The sequence below is a fragment of the Uloborus diversus genome, chromosome 5 (assembly GCF_026930045.1).
Source record: "Uloborus diversus isolate 005 chromosome 5, Udiv.v.3.1, whole genome shotgun sequence".
In the NCBI taxonomy this organism is placed as follows: Eukaryota; Metazoa; Arthropoda; class Arachnida; order Araneae; family Uloboridae; genus Uloborus; species Uloborus diversus.
In genome coordinates this window covers 27,965,119-27,979,728 of record NC_072735.1, presented here as the reverse complement: position 1 = coordinate 27,979,728, position 14,610 = coordinate 27,965,119, and the positions used below count along the sequence as shown (strand labels likewise).

The 14,610-nt window shown below is 31.5% G+C and overlaps 1 protein-coding gene across 1 annotated transcript in view; it reads right to left on the bottom strand.

Annotated features, from left to right (window-relative positions):
- Positions 1 to 6,311: 6,311 nt before the first annotated feature.
- LOC129222517 (hemicentin-1-like) overlaps positions 6,312 to 14,610 on the bottom strand; it is a 144,708-nt gene continuing 136,409 nt past the window's right edge. The window contains exons 12-13 of the mRNA XM_054857028.1: positions 13,784 to 13,908; positions 6,312 to 7,964 (exon numbers count right to left, since the gene is read on the bottom strand). Of these exons, the coding sequence (XP_054713003.1) occupies positions 7,749 to 7,964; positions 13,784 to 13,908 (341 nt within the window). The 3' untranslated portion in view covers positions 6,312 to 7,748. The remainder of the gene's footprint in view (positions 7,965 to 13,783; positions 13,909 to 14,610) is intronic.

Below are 14,610 nucleotides of genomic sequence, written 5' to 3'. Positions count from 1 at the left end.
GCACCCATATCCTCCGAAATACAAAGCAAATGCTTCCACTGCTCGGTTATGGAGGTTCCGAATTTGTTAGTGTTTGTGCAAACTCAAAAATGCGTTTCTTTACACATCTTTAAAACTCATTTTTGTAGCAACTGCAATTAATCGGTCTATCAGCTATATTGTACCACGCTTCTAGTTTTATGAGAATCATTGAACATTTTGGAAATGCCGAAAACAATTTTTAAAGGAGAATCGCTCCGTGCTGCATAACTAAATGCGCAAATGCTGGAAAACTCAAACATCACTCTAGGAAGGAGAACTGAAGGAAGATGGTGGTAAAATATAATTCTCAAAAACTGCTTATTGATACAAAAAATAGTTTAGCTGCTTTGCAACGGAATAATTTTTCCTCCGTCGAAAAAATGTTGCTGCAGTGTGATTACTCTTATTTTTATGTAGCAGCATTTCAATGCAAAAGAACAAAAAGGGGGGGGGGGGGGAAAAAGGAGGAAAAATAAAAGGAAAAAGAAATTAAAAAAAAAAAAAAAAAGCTGCATTGCTTCACTGAAATATCAAATAAACCTCTAACGATTATTAGGGAAAAAAACTTCTATACTATAAATTACGCTGTGAATTCAATTTAAGACAGCTTTTAACATCATTTATTAATATTCTTAGGTTCATAAAAAGCACATAAAAACTTCATATTGTTGAAAAATGTTCAGCAAGATAAATGAAAGCACGTTGCTGAAGCATTGATCTTTTGGCGAAAAATAGGTACAAGGCGCTAAACACGACTACATACAAGGCGACATACAGCTCTTACTATATTCATCATCCCGAGTACAGTTTCTTTATTTTCTCTCCATTTATTGGCTACAATGCTTTTATAAATTTTTTTCTCGCTTTTGTGTCCAAAGATCGATGAGGATTCTTTTCAGTCAATAGCTGCTTTTGCGGCTATCCATTTTACAGCTGCAATCTATCCCACCGGTGCAACAAATCGCTAAAACTTTTAAACACCGCCCTTCAATCTGCAAGCGACTTATCGATTCCCAGAAAACAAAACGGAGCCTTTACTGAGTTTTATTAACGGAAAAGCTTTGATAGGAAAGGGCACGGGGATTGACATTAATGTTACAGTTTAATCGGCATTGTATTTTGGAGAAAATTGAGAAACTCGTACGCGAGTGCCGATTAAGAAAGCGCATATTTTGTAGTCATTGTTTTGTATGTAAAAGGCATACGATACGTATTTTGGGAAAATTTTCAAGATTCTTGTGTAATTAATCATTTAAAATTGCGTTTTTTAAAAGAATACACAAGACATTCAGCACTCAGGTTTATGGGTATCAGTTGTTGGAAAACGCACTACATTCAAGCTAAACGCATTATATAGAAAAATACATAGTCTATCTGGAAAGTAATTTCAGTGATTAAAGTGCACTGATCCGACGCTTAAAATGCACGTAAATACATAAAAAACACCACCAGCTCAGTCAATTCCAGCTGAGGACTGCAGTTTCGTGGTTATTAGCACTAATAAGAACGAAACTGCAGTCCTCGGCTGGAATTGACTGAGCTGGTGGTGTATTTCATGTAATTCTGCCTTAGCCCTGGCTATAGGGCGGCGACTTACTGAATACAGGTAAATACTTCAAAACAGATATTTCGCGAGTCAGTATATTACTACAAGCAAGATTTACCACCATCTTGAGAATAATTTCGGGCATTTATGTGAAACGTCATTTTATCACTCGAGCAAGCCTTGGATGATTAAGTAAAATAATGCCTCAATCATCTGTAATTCGGCATGCCTAAAGTAAGAATTTTCCTGTGCATAATTCCAAATAAATTTACCTAAAATAGCATTGGGTAATGATTATCTTACGAAATGATAAATAATCCGTAAGTACAAGGGGTTTTAAAGACCTCAAGCGGTTTTTGAAGGTCTTGAAGAGGTCTGTGATGAACCCCGCTTCGGAAGGCCATCAACAACCACCACAGACAAAAAGGTGTAACCAATATCATAAAATGTGGTTGAGGTGTATGTTAAGTGTTCCTTGAATGGCACAGACATTGAAAATGACACAGATATTAAAAATTACTGTTCGAATGATTATCTTCAGGAGTGAAAAGTGCGAAGGTGGTTCCCAGTGACTTGGCCGAAATCAAAACCGCCAATCACCAAAATATCAACAACGGCCATAGACGAAAATGTATAAGTTATATCATGAAGTCATACTGTATGTTAAGTACAGGCATGAAACATTCTGAAAAGTATATTGTTTAAAAGATTACCTTCAGGTGTAAAAATTGTGCGAAGGTCACTTGGCAGATCTAAAAGTTATCAAATATTCCCTTTCCGTTCTACAGTTGCCGAGCCTCCCCTCAACTTATTCTTGTCCACATACTTAAAAACGAACATGAACGAACAAAATACTAATCATATTAAGACGTTTGACAAAGTCAAAGGGACTACTTGAATCAAGGCTCTAAGGACATTCCAGGAAAGACCAACGAAGAAATGAGATGAAAGAGATACTAGAAAATAAAGTAAGACAAAAAAGTTAGAAAAAGCACAAATTTGCCAATTACAACAGACACGTGTTTTGGCGTTACAGGGAACGCCTTTTTCAATGCAAAAAATAATGAGCTTATGGATGAAAAGACATCCTTCGTCCAAATGAATTCTTTCTTTCTGGGTTTCGTACCTAAGAGATAGCTCTTGGCCTTTGTTTGCATTCCTATTGGTTCCTGATTGGTTTATAACTTTGTCATTGGTGTTTGGCTAATTGGTGTTGGCTGTTTTTATCTTTTAAGCTGCATGCTTGTCTGCTCTTGGCTTTTGTCGGATGTCTTTTCATCCATAAGCTCATTATTTTTTGCATTGAAAAAGGCGTTCCCTGTAAAGCCGAAACACGTGACTGTTGTAATTGGCAAATTTGTGCTTTTTCTAACGTTTTTTGTCTTACTTTACTGTTCAGCACAAAGGGATTTATTTATCATACTAGAAAATAGTTTATTTTAAAATCTTTATAAATGAATTGACCGTTGGACCAAAAAAGTCCTGCAATCGAATCGCTGACGTTTCTTTCCAGGTAGATGTCTACAGGACGTAACATTGAAAAAGAACGAAAGAAGTAAATGCGCTTGTACAGCACTTAAAAAAAAAAAAGCGACAGAAAACATGCACGTACTTTTATTTTTTTTTCTTCACCATTATACCCTCTCATTGTTTCTTTCAACTCAAGAAAAAAAAAAAAAACTTTCAAACAGAAAAACGCAAAAGGGAGAAATTAAAATTATATCTTTATTTTTTCGTTTTCAGTAAAAGTAAATTGGGGTTTAGTGAAAAAGTCCTTTTAACATAAAATAATTAGACAGTGTACACACACGTACACACAAAAAAGGAATTTGAGAAAGACTTTTAAAGGTTTATTGGAGCTAATTACAGAGCTGCGCTATTTGGTTTTCCACGAGGAATATAATGTGAGGATGCGAAAATGAAACGGACAAAAACTCCTTTCACTGCCAAAATCTAATTGTTTTATTTTTCGTTAATTGACGATAATCCGTTAAACAAACATTGCACTCAAAAGTGACTATCGCTCCAAATGCTATCATACGATTAATAAGTGCAATTAAACTGTTTTAATTAACTGTACCTGTAAGAGTTAGAACAGGACGTATTTCAATTTTTGCTTTTAATTTTTTTACTAACACATTTTTCTTCACACACACACACACAAAAACAAAAACAAAAAAAAAAAAAAAAAAAACAAAAAAAAACAAACAAACAACAACAAAAAAAAAACAATAATTTGTGTGAAGAAATTTTGATCTATATAAAAAAGTATCATTAGTAAGGGAGTATGTGGTGAAATAAAAGAGCGGGGCTATGTAAAAAGGATGAAATATTTTACTCAGATTGCGCACCATTATATCAGTATTTTATTTACGTTATTAAATATGTTGTTGAGTCAAAAGAAAATTTATCTCTGAAGGACAAGGTAAATTTAACAACACAAGGCATTTTCAAAATTTGATATTGTAATATTGTGTAACGTATTAAATGCATTATTCAAACATAAAATGAGAATATTAATGTTATTACGATTTGGAGTGATGATAAGCAAAGTAGAATAGCTTATTTCATTTCTTTATAAATAATTTCTTAAACCTTAGATTATTTATTCATTCACGTATTTATTCATCATTCACAATGTTTTCCACCCTATTTGTTCAGTTATGAATAAATTAATTTATTTTTTCTTCATTCATTAAGTATTTCCTTTATTATTGTATTTAATTTTGTATTCACGCATTTTTTTCCCTTTTTTTTTTTCAAAAAAAAAAAAAAAAAATCTAAAAACGAAGAAAATAATTTTCGAATAATAATATAATTTTTACTTTGCCTCGTGGTAATTTTCCATTTTTAGTTTGAGGTATAAATGAGTTGCCAAGAATTAAAAATAGCGTTTCAAGACAATTTCGCTCGGAAAATATATCATATTTTCTTAAGGTTGTGTAATATTCAAATCGAATTTCAATTTTTTCATTTTGAAAAATTGTAACTTATTTTAATTATTTCTGTGTGCCCCTCATTCTCCTACTTTTGAGACGATTGGTTTAGTAGATAGCAACTAATTTACTCAAGGTTTTATAGTAGAAAACCTCTTTAATTGAATTATTGTTCAGCAAATAATTATTACAGTTCTGTTACAGTTGATTTAATTGAGCAAAATTAAATTGCGTCAAGAGCAATTTCAAAGTATCCTGCTTAATTTTTTCCGTACGTCAGTTTGGAAATAAATAATTATAACTGGTTCAAAATTATTAGCATTTTGGAAATAACAAATTTTTTTGTAGTTCTTTTTTTTTTTTTTTTTGTATGCGTACGAACCAAACATACGGTAGGTGCTTGAGTGTAGCCGCACCTATTGCATTTCTTGTAATTGTTCATCGATAGCAATCATATGTTCATTAACCAGTGTATCGCGTAATTTAAATCGATATTATATTGAGTTATTATATTGGGCCGTTATTTTGAGTTAATGGCATAATTTTCTCACCGAAACTGTTTAACATCTTCTTCTGAAATGGTTTTTGTACTCTAAATATCGCAACCAATGAATGATTTTGAAGTAAAAACTAAGGATAGAGTCCGTATAGCTCATACACTCCATGTATATGCATACGCAATTTTCCTTTTCGAGGAAAAAAAAGAAATGATAAAACAGCTGTACTTTTAGCCGCCATTGATAATGGGAATGCAATAAATGACATTCAGAGAAACTAGTCCAAACATGCATTAAAAAAAATAACAAATTTAATTTTCAATAAGGTGAGGATCCCAAGATGTATCATTGTATTTTAATGAATGTTCAAACGTTATGAAGTTCTCTTCACAAAAATCATCGAGCTTAGTTTTGTTTGTATGTAGTAAATAATGCATCATGTATTGTTTAATTCTGTTTGTAGATCAGGAGCGGCACAAGTGACGCGACGCTGTGTAAGAGTTCAAAAAAAAATATATATATATTTCTTATGTTTTATTTTTATTTTTATGTTTGTTTTTGACGCAGTACGCATATTGCAAGACGGCATGTCCGTTAAAAGTTAAATTCGTTAGAAACAAGATTTTTTACATTTATGTCAAAACCATGTGACGGAAAAATTAGGTAAGCAAATTTACTCGCCTTTTCTTTATATATAATTAAAATTGTTATTACATTTAAGACTTTAAACATAAATCCGGCTTTGCTCTAAAAAAATAATAGAAAAAGAAAATGCTTAAAATAACAAATCGCTCATATAAGTACTGTCTGACCACGGATTGTATGAAAAGGCAAACATCCGGTTTACAGGCGGAAATGGACGCATCTATTAGTTTTTAGGAATGTCAGATTTTGCAGATGTATGTCAGCCTCTAAACTAAGCAAAATCTCATTCAAATGAGCGGAACACACGCATCAAATTTTTACTTTTCCCTCACATTCAGATAGGCTCGTCTTAACTGGACATTTGCCAATTCCATACAATCTGTGGTTGGACAGTAACTGACTGTCTTTATACAATCTTCTGCTTAGAAACTTTCGTATTTGAAGTGTTGATTGTTTTATTGGTTACCTTTTTGATTTTAAAGCTTGCGATTGACAGCACATAAAGCATTTGGTTGTTGTCGTTGACACTATGCCGTTAAGAGTTTTTTGGGGAATAAGAAGAATAGAGGATACAAAGTTATCTGAAGAGAAATCATATGATTAAAACGTAATACAAAACGAAATATTTATTTTTTATTTTTCTATTTATTTTAAAAAAGTGTTGGATTTACAACAGGACATCAACATTATGCTTGAGAACATAGTTGTTTGAGCCTTTGTCATACAATAGTCAATCCCAAAATTGGAAAGAAGTTAGTTACTTTCTTCAAGGTCACCTTTGAAAAATTTCTAAAACATTCTTGTGGCATTTATTACATAAAAATGTTCTTTTATACTCTTTCTTTCGGATTGTCATACTCATCGTGTTGGAATGTAAAATTAAGAAAAGAAAGAAAAAGATATTTACATCATTCTTTTTCAAAAGCTTCCTAACAGATACTCCATCAACATGTACGTAATGCATTCTGATACTTTGCTGAAAACTTATCAATTTTCCAATAAAATACTCTTGATTTAGTTGCTGAATTCGTACACTTCAATTCGACAACGCTAGAATCACAGGGTTTGCATTAATTTACACGTATTTTATACAAAAAATTTATTACAAGTGAAAAATTAGGCAATACAAATAAGAAATCATCCCACAACGACTAATGTCGCGTGGAAAACTGTAGTGCGCAGAAATTCAAGTGCGTGAAAAGATGAAATGAAATTAACACAAAATATTTCTCCGTATTGGCGGAATGAGTCATATGCTTCATATTACAAAACTGACAGTTGTAAGTCAACACAGAGAGTTGCTCACGTAATGGAGGAAAATGAACAAGGATGGTATGCACCGGGAATGTCATCATCCTTGTTGAACCTATTTGTCCACAAAGGTAACTTTGAGTATCTTGTGCAACACCAATAAATTTGAGTCTAATAAAATACATCTTGTTTCATAGTAACAAACTGTAGACACTAGAACTCATCAACCATCGACTTTTATCCTGTTGGTACTTTGGGCTACATAAATGAACACATTTTTATCTCCTTTATGGTAGACTATGGTGCAAAATATGCATTCTACAAGGCATTTCTCCACTTTCTGTTTGACTCTTCATGAAATTATACTAATATGACTCTTAATTATAAGCTGTATCTTTTTGTGGTAAAAAATATCGATGGATTTAAGTAAGTAAAAACTAATGCTTAAAATTTCATCCAATACCTTGGGGGGAAAAAGATTACGAAAGTGTATTTTCCGATGAAAATGGCGAATAAAAGAATTATTCTTGCACTGTAAAACTCACAGAGATATGCATCAAATATGATGATCAAAAAGCTCTTTTACCTTACGCCTCTTACAAAAGCTCATCAGCGTAAAAGAGAGATCAAAGTATCTTTCGTTTCATCTGACGTCTGAGCCTGGGAATGCTGGAATATATTTATCAGGCAACAATACTGAATAAGCCTTTTGAAGCTCTTAATATTAGGTTGACAGCGCTCCATGAAATGTCGCCAAAAACTTCTAAATTCGGCACTTTTGTTTCACAAGGTCAAAACTGGACCTTTTTATCATACCAAGAAATAACATCGTTTGGGCGATTAGTTTTGACTTCAAACAGCACTTTCGCGCTTGTTTTTCATTAGAGGAGTGTCGCAAGATGTGCAACTGATTTCTTCATCCTCTTCCCCGCATTTTTGGGAATGGATATGACGCTGTAAGTCCAGTTTTGCGTATTCTGTTGGTGGATCTTTTCTCCGAACTGTCATTGTAGCCGCAGTTTGTTGGTCGAGGGGCAAGGCTAGTTCAGCGTAAGTTACGTCTTCTTGCTATAAAAGAAAACAAATTCCATATGTTACAAAAACCATATAATTCTTTTAAAAATAAATTTATCACTTTTGAAAGCAAAAATCTTGGTAATTTATATTGAATAAAACTGTCACTGAATGAATTTTATATTAAAGAAAAGGACATTGAATAAATTTTACATTGAATTGAGATTAATGAACAATTAATGTACATTCAAGGCTCTAACATCTGAGCTGCGACCTTTGTCTTCACCCTTTAACGCAAAATATTTCTCATTTACTGACCTTATTTTATTGTTGTTTTAAAACGTAAAGTCGTAAAATTTTCAAAAAAGTCAAAATTTGTAACATTATTTGATATTTTAAATTTTTCATGATTTCCTGTAGTATTACTTATTTTGCGTTGGGTAATAAATAATCTGTATAATTTCTAAGTGTTTCTTTAATTCAACAATTTTCTATTATTTAGTATTTTTATAGCTGTAAACAAATTTTTTTAAAAAAATACTATTTCCTTTAAGCATTACTTTAATACCACTTTCTTAAACGAAACAGTATGCTTTCATGCATTTTTTAAGAAATTTCAAATACCGGTATTAATACCGGTATCTCAGCATCACGTTTTAAAGATACCGAATATCGATTTTCGGTCTGGTATTGCAGTCCCTAATCGTATCCATGCATCGAAAAGAGGCCAAAGTTTCATTTAAATTTGCTTATAATTTTCATTTAGAAGTTCAAGAGTTTTAAATCATATGCAACGTGTGTGAGCTACATTATATAAGAACATAAATATTTTTTAAATATACAGTATCATGATAAAAACAACGATGAAAAAGCTTGGTTAGCAGACACGAAAGTTGCAATCTGCAACTGCTGTGTCCATTCAGTGTTTATTCAACAATAAATTTCTAAGAACTTTTTACTTCTCTTTTAGGTGCAAAATATTTAGGTCATCAAACCAGGATTTCTCTTTTCTCGATATACGTGTATATATATATATATATATATATATATATATATATATATATATATATATATATATATATATATATATATATATATATATATATATATATATATATATATAATACAAGTGAAAAATATTGAAAAGACCACACCAAAAGCCCATAGATGCGCAACGCAACAAAACTAAAAAGCCAAGTAAATATCAAATAAGCAAACAAAATTTTAAATATTAAACAAATTATATAAAAATAATGATGATAAAAAGGAAAATTGCAAATAGCTATTAAATAGGAAAAGATAAAATATGAATCCAGAGCTCATCAGCCGTGGAGGATTCATTAATTATGGTCAAAAGACCAAAAATTTAACTATGAACTACAAGAGAATGTTTAAGCTCCAGTACATGCAATATAGAGTAACATTGGGCAAACGCACCACATGCTAAACTAAAAACAATAAACTAGAGCTCAAACCTAAAACTAAAAGCAGGGGGTTTCGCCTCGACTAATTAGGAAAACAAGTTCCGATAATTAGCCAGGGTACTGTCCCGTGGATGGAGTTTTAGGTTTGAGCTCTTGTTTATTGTTTATAGTTTAGCAAGTGGTGCATTTGCCCAATGTTACTCTATATTGCATATACTGGGGCTTAAACATTCTCTTTTAGTTCACAGTTAAATTTTTGGTCTTTTGACCGTAATTAATGAATCCTCCACGGCTGAGTAGCTCTGGATTCATAGTTTATCGTTTTGTATTTAATACCTTTTTCCAATTTTCCTTTTTATCATCATTATTTTTATATAATTTGTTTAATATTTGTAATTATTAATTATATATATATATAATAATATATATATATATATATATATATATATATATATATATATATATATATATATATATATATATATTATTGTTTAGTTTTAATAGTATTTTTTTCAGCAAGCTACTTACTGCCGGTAGAGGATTATTTTTTGGTCTTTGAAATCCATTTAAATTGAATTTCATGAATTTTAGAATATTTCCAACATTTTAGGATAGAATTCCGAGCCAAAACTGTTTCCAATACTTCGATGAAAAAAAAATCTTTCGAAATAGCTCTTGAAGAAATGCTCAAACGCACTTTTTTTTTTCCAAATCACAAAAGCCGTTTGTTTAAGAGATTACTGCATGGTCAATACAAAATTTCTAAATTTCGGAGAATTCATCGTGGATAAAATAACAGATGTTGAGGAACAGGCTTTGCGTTTCAGGGATGAAAATTACCCAATTCACGTGTATTAAGCGGTGAAAAAAGAAAAAGAAATTGGATCCAAAAGCAAACAGCAAGATTGTAATCCTCAGGTTTTAAAGGAAAGTTTTTGTTTATTTTTTATAATACCTATTTGGAACTTATTAATTAAGTTCTTTTGATATTCAATGAAGTACTCAGAGTAACTTCGAGCCATCGCGGTTAACGTAGCTCCACTTTAAATATTTCGTGCATTTGATTTAAAAGAAAAATTAATATAACTAAATAAATAAGACCGAAAAAGCTCTTAATTGTGTCATTCAATAGTAACTATTGTTGCTACTAAAAAATTGCTCGTCAGGGTATGATTATGAAAATTGCTTCTACATTAGAACGAAGCAATTACCTGTTTGGTGATATTTTAATAGTTGGCATTTTTAACCAAATATCAGCGGATGAACCCTGAACTCCAGTAGATAGCGTTCATTGTTGACCACGTTTTCGTTTCTTCATTCCCCTGAAGTGACACAGTCTTACCAGTAAAACAGTTAAGTTACCGGATCCAGTTCAGCTTGTCACAACAAAACCTTTCACTGCATGTTAAGCATTACCAAAACAAATGATCAAATTATCTTGCCGTGATGCAAGTTTCATTATAGGTGACGTCAGGTGCGTTTCTCGATCATTGGCTATTATACATAACCATAAGAAGCTCCTTATCGCGTCATTCAATAGTTCTGAAGTTACTGTTTAAAAATAGAATAGTATAATAAATAGTTCTGAATTTATTGTTTAAAAATATTATACTGTCATAACAGTATAATATTTTATACATAACAATGTAAAATATTATACTCTTATGAAATACTGTTTAAATTGAATTTAACAGTTCTGAAGTTACTGTTTAAATGTATTACTACTGTTAACAATGCTAATAATTTAACTTAAAAAATATTAGCATTGTTAACAGTAATACCGACCTGCGGGAATACAGAAATTTTTTAACGGTTGGAAAGTTGAGCATTAAATGAGTTCCAGGCTTAAAGACAATTAAATAGTTTCATTATGTTTTTTACTAATATTGATTTTTTTATTATGACATTTTTTACTTCATATAAATAATGTGTTCACAATACGTTTTCATAAATAATACAATATTTGCTCAAAATTATGAAGTGTAGAAACGATTTATTTTATTTTATAATTTTTTTTTTCAAATGGCTCTTCCTACATCCATTATTCTATGTAAAATTATAAATGGGGGAAATGTGTCACATAGCAAAATATAAGAGTTTTAGCATTTGAACATTTTATATTGCTATATAGAAGATTTATAACTTTTATTAAAATAATTTATTTCTGATCCCCATTTCGGACGTGGCTAAACACTTTCTTGAACGGCAGGGTAACTTTGATTGTTAGTCTGCTTGATTGTATCAGGCGACAATTTTAATCTAATGTGATGAGGCTTACCAAAATAGTTGAACTGAACTGACGACAATTTTCTTTTCAGCTTTTAATTATTTTTTTTTCGTTTTATAAAATAAAAATGTATTTCTGGATGTTAACCAGTTTTAGAAGTTTATTTATTTTTTTAACATGCAGCTGCTATAAAAATTGCTGAAAATAAAGAAATTGTATTGTATTAACTAATTATTTGGCAGTACTTAGAATATTTTGAATCATCACTTTTTAAATAATCAAACTTTTGGCCGCAATCAATGCGTAATCAGCATATTCTTTTTGAAAAATTAGTAATAATTTCAAAATTAATACTAAAAGTTAATACTACAATTGTTTCTCTTTTAGAATTCAGGGAAAAAAATTTCGAGGAAAATATTATTTTAACATGTGTAATCACGTGCTAAATATGTTAAATATATATTTTTCTTTTTCATAAAATACTTTTAAACGCCTGCTGCATTTCAAGTTTCAAACATTGAATGAATTAAGATGTTTCAACGAATCGTACTAAATGCAAAAGCAAAATCTACCTGTAGCAAATACAAATTTCATTCTGAAAATTGATCTACTTCAGTGAAGCTATTAAGGATTGGAATTCAAAGTATCCTTCTTTGAAAAATGGAAACTGAACCAAACACTTCCTTCCCATTATGTTCTTTAGACTGGAGCTGCAACACCTCAAAACTGTTTTTTTTCCCTTGTTTCTCAATTCTTTACTGGTCGTGGAAATTTTAACGATTACTTAAATAGTCTCAATCTTAATATTATTAACGTGTGTGATTGTGGGCAAGATAAGGGGAATCCAGAACACCTTATGTTTCGATGTGACCGTCCTGACCTCTTATTCCATCTGCTCTAGATTCTACTCGTTGAGACTTTTAATATTTTAAAATGTTTTATTTATTCTACGGTTTGACTTTAAATGTGTTTTTTTATTCTTTTTTTCAATTCTTTACTAGTCGTGGAAATTTTAAAGATTACTTGCACAGACTCAATCTGAATATTATTAACGTGTGTGATTGTGGGCAAGATCAGGGGAATCCAGAACACCTTATGTTTCTATGTGACCGTCCTGACCTCTTATTCCATCTGCTCTAGATTCTACTCGTTGAGACTTTTAATATTTTAAAATGTTTTATTTATTCTACGGTTTGACTTTAAATGTGTTTTTTTATTCTTTTTTTCAATTCTTTACTAGTCGTGGAAATTTTAAAGATTACTTGCACAGACTCAATCTGAATATTATTAACGTGTGTGATTGTGGGCAAGATCAGGGGAATCCAGAACGCCTTATGTTTCGATGTGGCCGTCCGGACCTCTTATTCCATCTGCTCTAGACTCTGCTCGTTCAGACTTTTAATATTTTAAAACGTTTTATTCAATCTATTGTTTGACTTTGATTGTGTGTTTTTTTTAATTGTTTGTCTCTAGTGTTTATTTCATTTGGTATTTTTTATGCTAATGTGCTTTTTACCTTCACTAAAAAAACTCCGAAACGTTACTGGGTATTCACGTGTTACGTTTCGGGATTTTAATGGTTTTTATCCACATTCTGGAAAAAACAATAAGTATCATTCTGAAAACGTTTTCTGAATTGCTACAAGTTGTATGAATGCAGACTTTTCCCTGTTGTGAAAAATATTTTTAGCTCCCAGTTTAAAGATTAACTGAGTGTATTTACAAAATGTATCGGCTTCAGTTCAATTATGTCCCGTCCATGCTAAGTAAGCTCCCAAAGAGAGCGAATAAGTATGGACTACGTTGCTTTGCAAGAATTGCAAGCGAATAAAATTCTCGTTACTTACCAGCAATTCTGGGTTAGCTTTGGCCATGTTTGCAATAATGCTCTTGGAACTTCCTTGATGAATCAGGAAAACGCCAAGCTATTATATTATACCTTCTGAAATGTACTTAAAGTTTCCAGAAACACAATTGGTGTTACACGGGAAGATTTCTGAATTTTTCATTTCCAGGAAAATATCAAGAAAGTTACTGATTTTTAGCGAAAAACGTTCCAGGATTTTTCAAGATGTGTGACTGGCAGAAATTGGGCACATCAGCTGCCCATTATTTTCCAGGGACGATTCTGAATCGTTTTTACAGTGTTCTGTCCTTATGTGATACTCTGCGGTGTATAAAGAGTAACCTAATGTATCAAATTAAAAAAGAAAGAAACTTACCCGCCTGAATGTGGCACATGGCGGTACTTGCATGCTACTCTCTATGCATGGATTCCTGGGTGGAGAACCCCAATGGCATACTGCTCCTGAAGACTTTGATGGTGTCGATTGTTCCTTTGGATCTTCTGTAAAACAAACTTTTATTGTTTATAAGTATGAAATAAAAACATCTCAATGGGCGTACAGTGCACTTTGTATTTTTTAGAAAATTTTAATTGAAACTGATGAAAAAATCTCATATGTGTTTTTACTGCCTTTCACTGAGAAATTAGTTTTTGTAGATTAAAAAACTTAAAAATGCTACAAAAGTTAACAAAAACTTATGCTATTGCGGTGAAGAAAATTCTACTCAAGCAAGTTCTACATTACGTTCCGATTCCTGGTAGATATGGGGACTATGTCTGGAACAATTGAATCAGAAAAACTGTTCCATATGCCAGAACGTGTGCTAAAATGTGTTCCGAATTTTCAGTATGTTGTCCCTAAACACAATTTGATATTTAACAATTTGGGGTAGAAGTAATAAGGATATTTTTTTTGTTGAACAGATTTTTTCCTCTTTCAATTTTAAGAAGGAATTTATTAGGGGAGAAGAGAGCTAGTGTGGGCAAGGGGTTGGTGTGGACATCTGGAACAATTCTGTTTTTTTTTTCCAAAATTTCTCTGTTAATTTATGCATAATGACAACACAAACATGCACTTTTATGTGTACTTTCAAGACAACACATTCGATAGTTCAGTAGCAAATTACAAAAGAAGGTTTTCATAGTGGAAAAGTAAATTTTATATTTTCTTTTAATTATTAGATTAGACTATTTTAATTTATT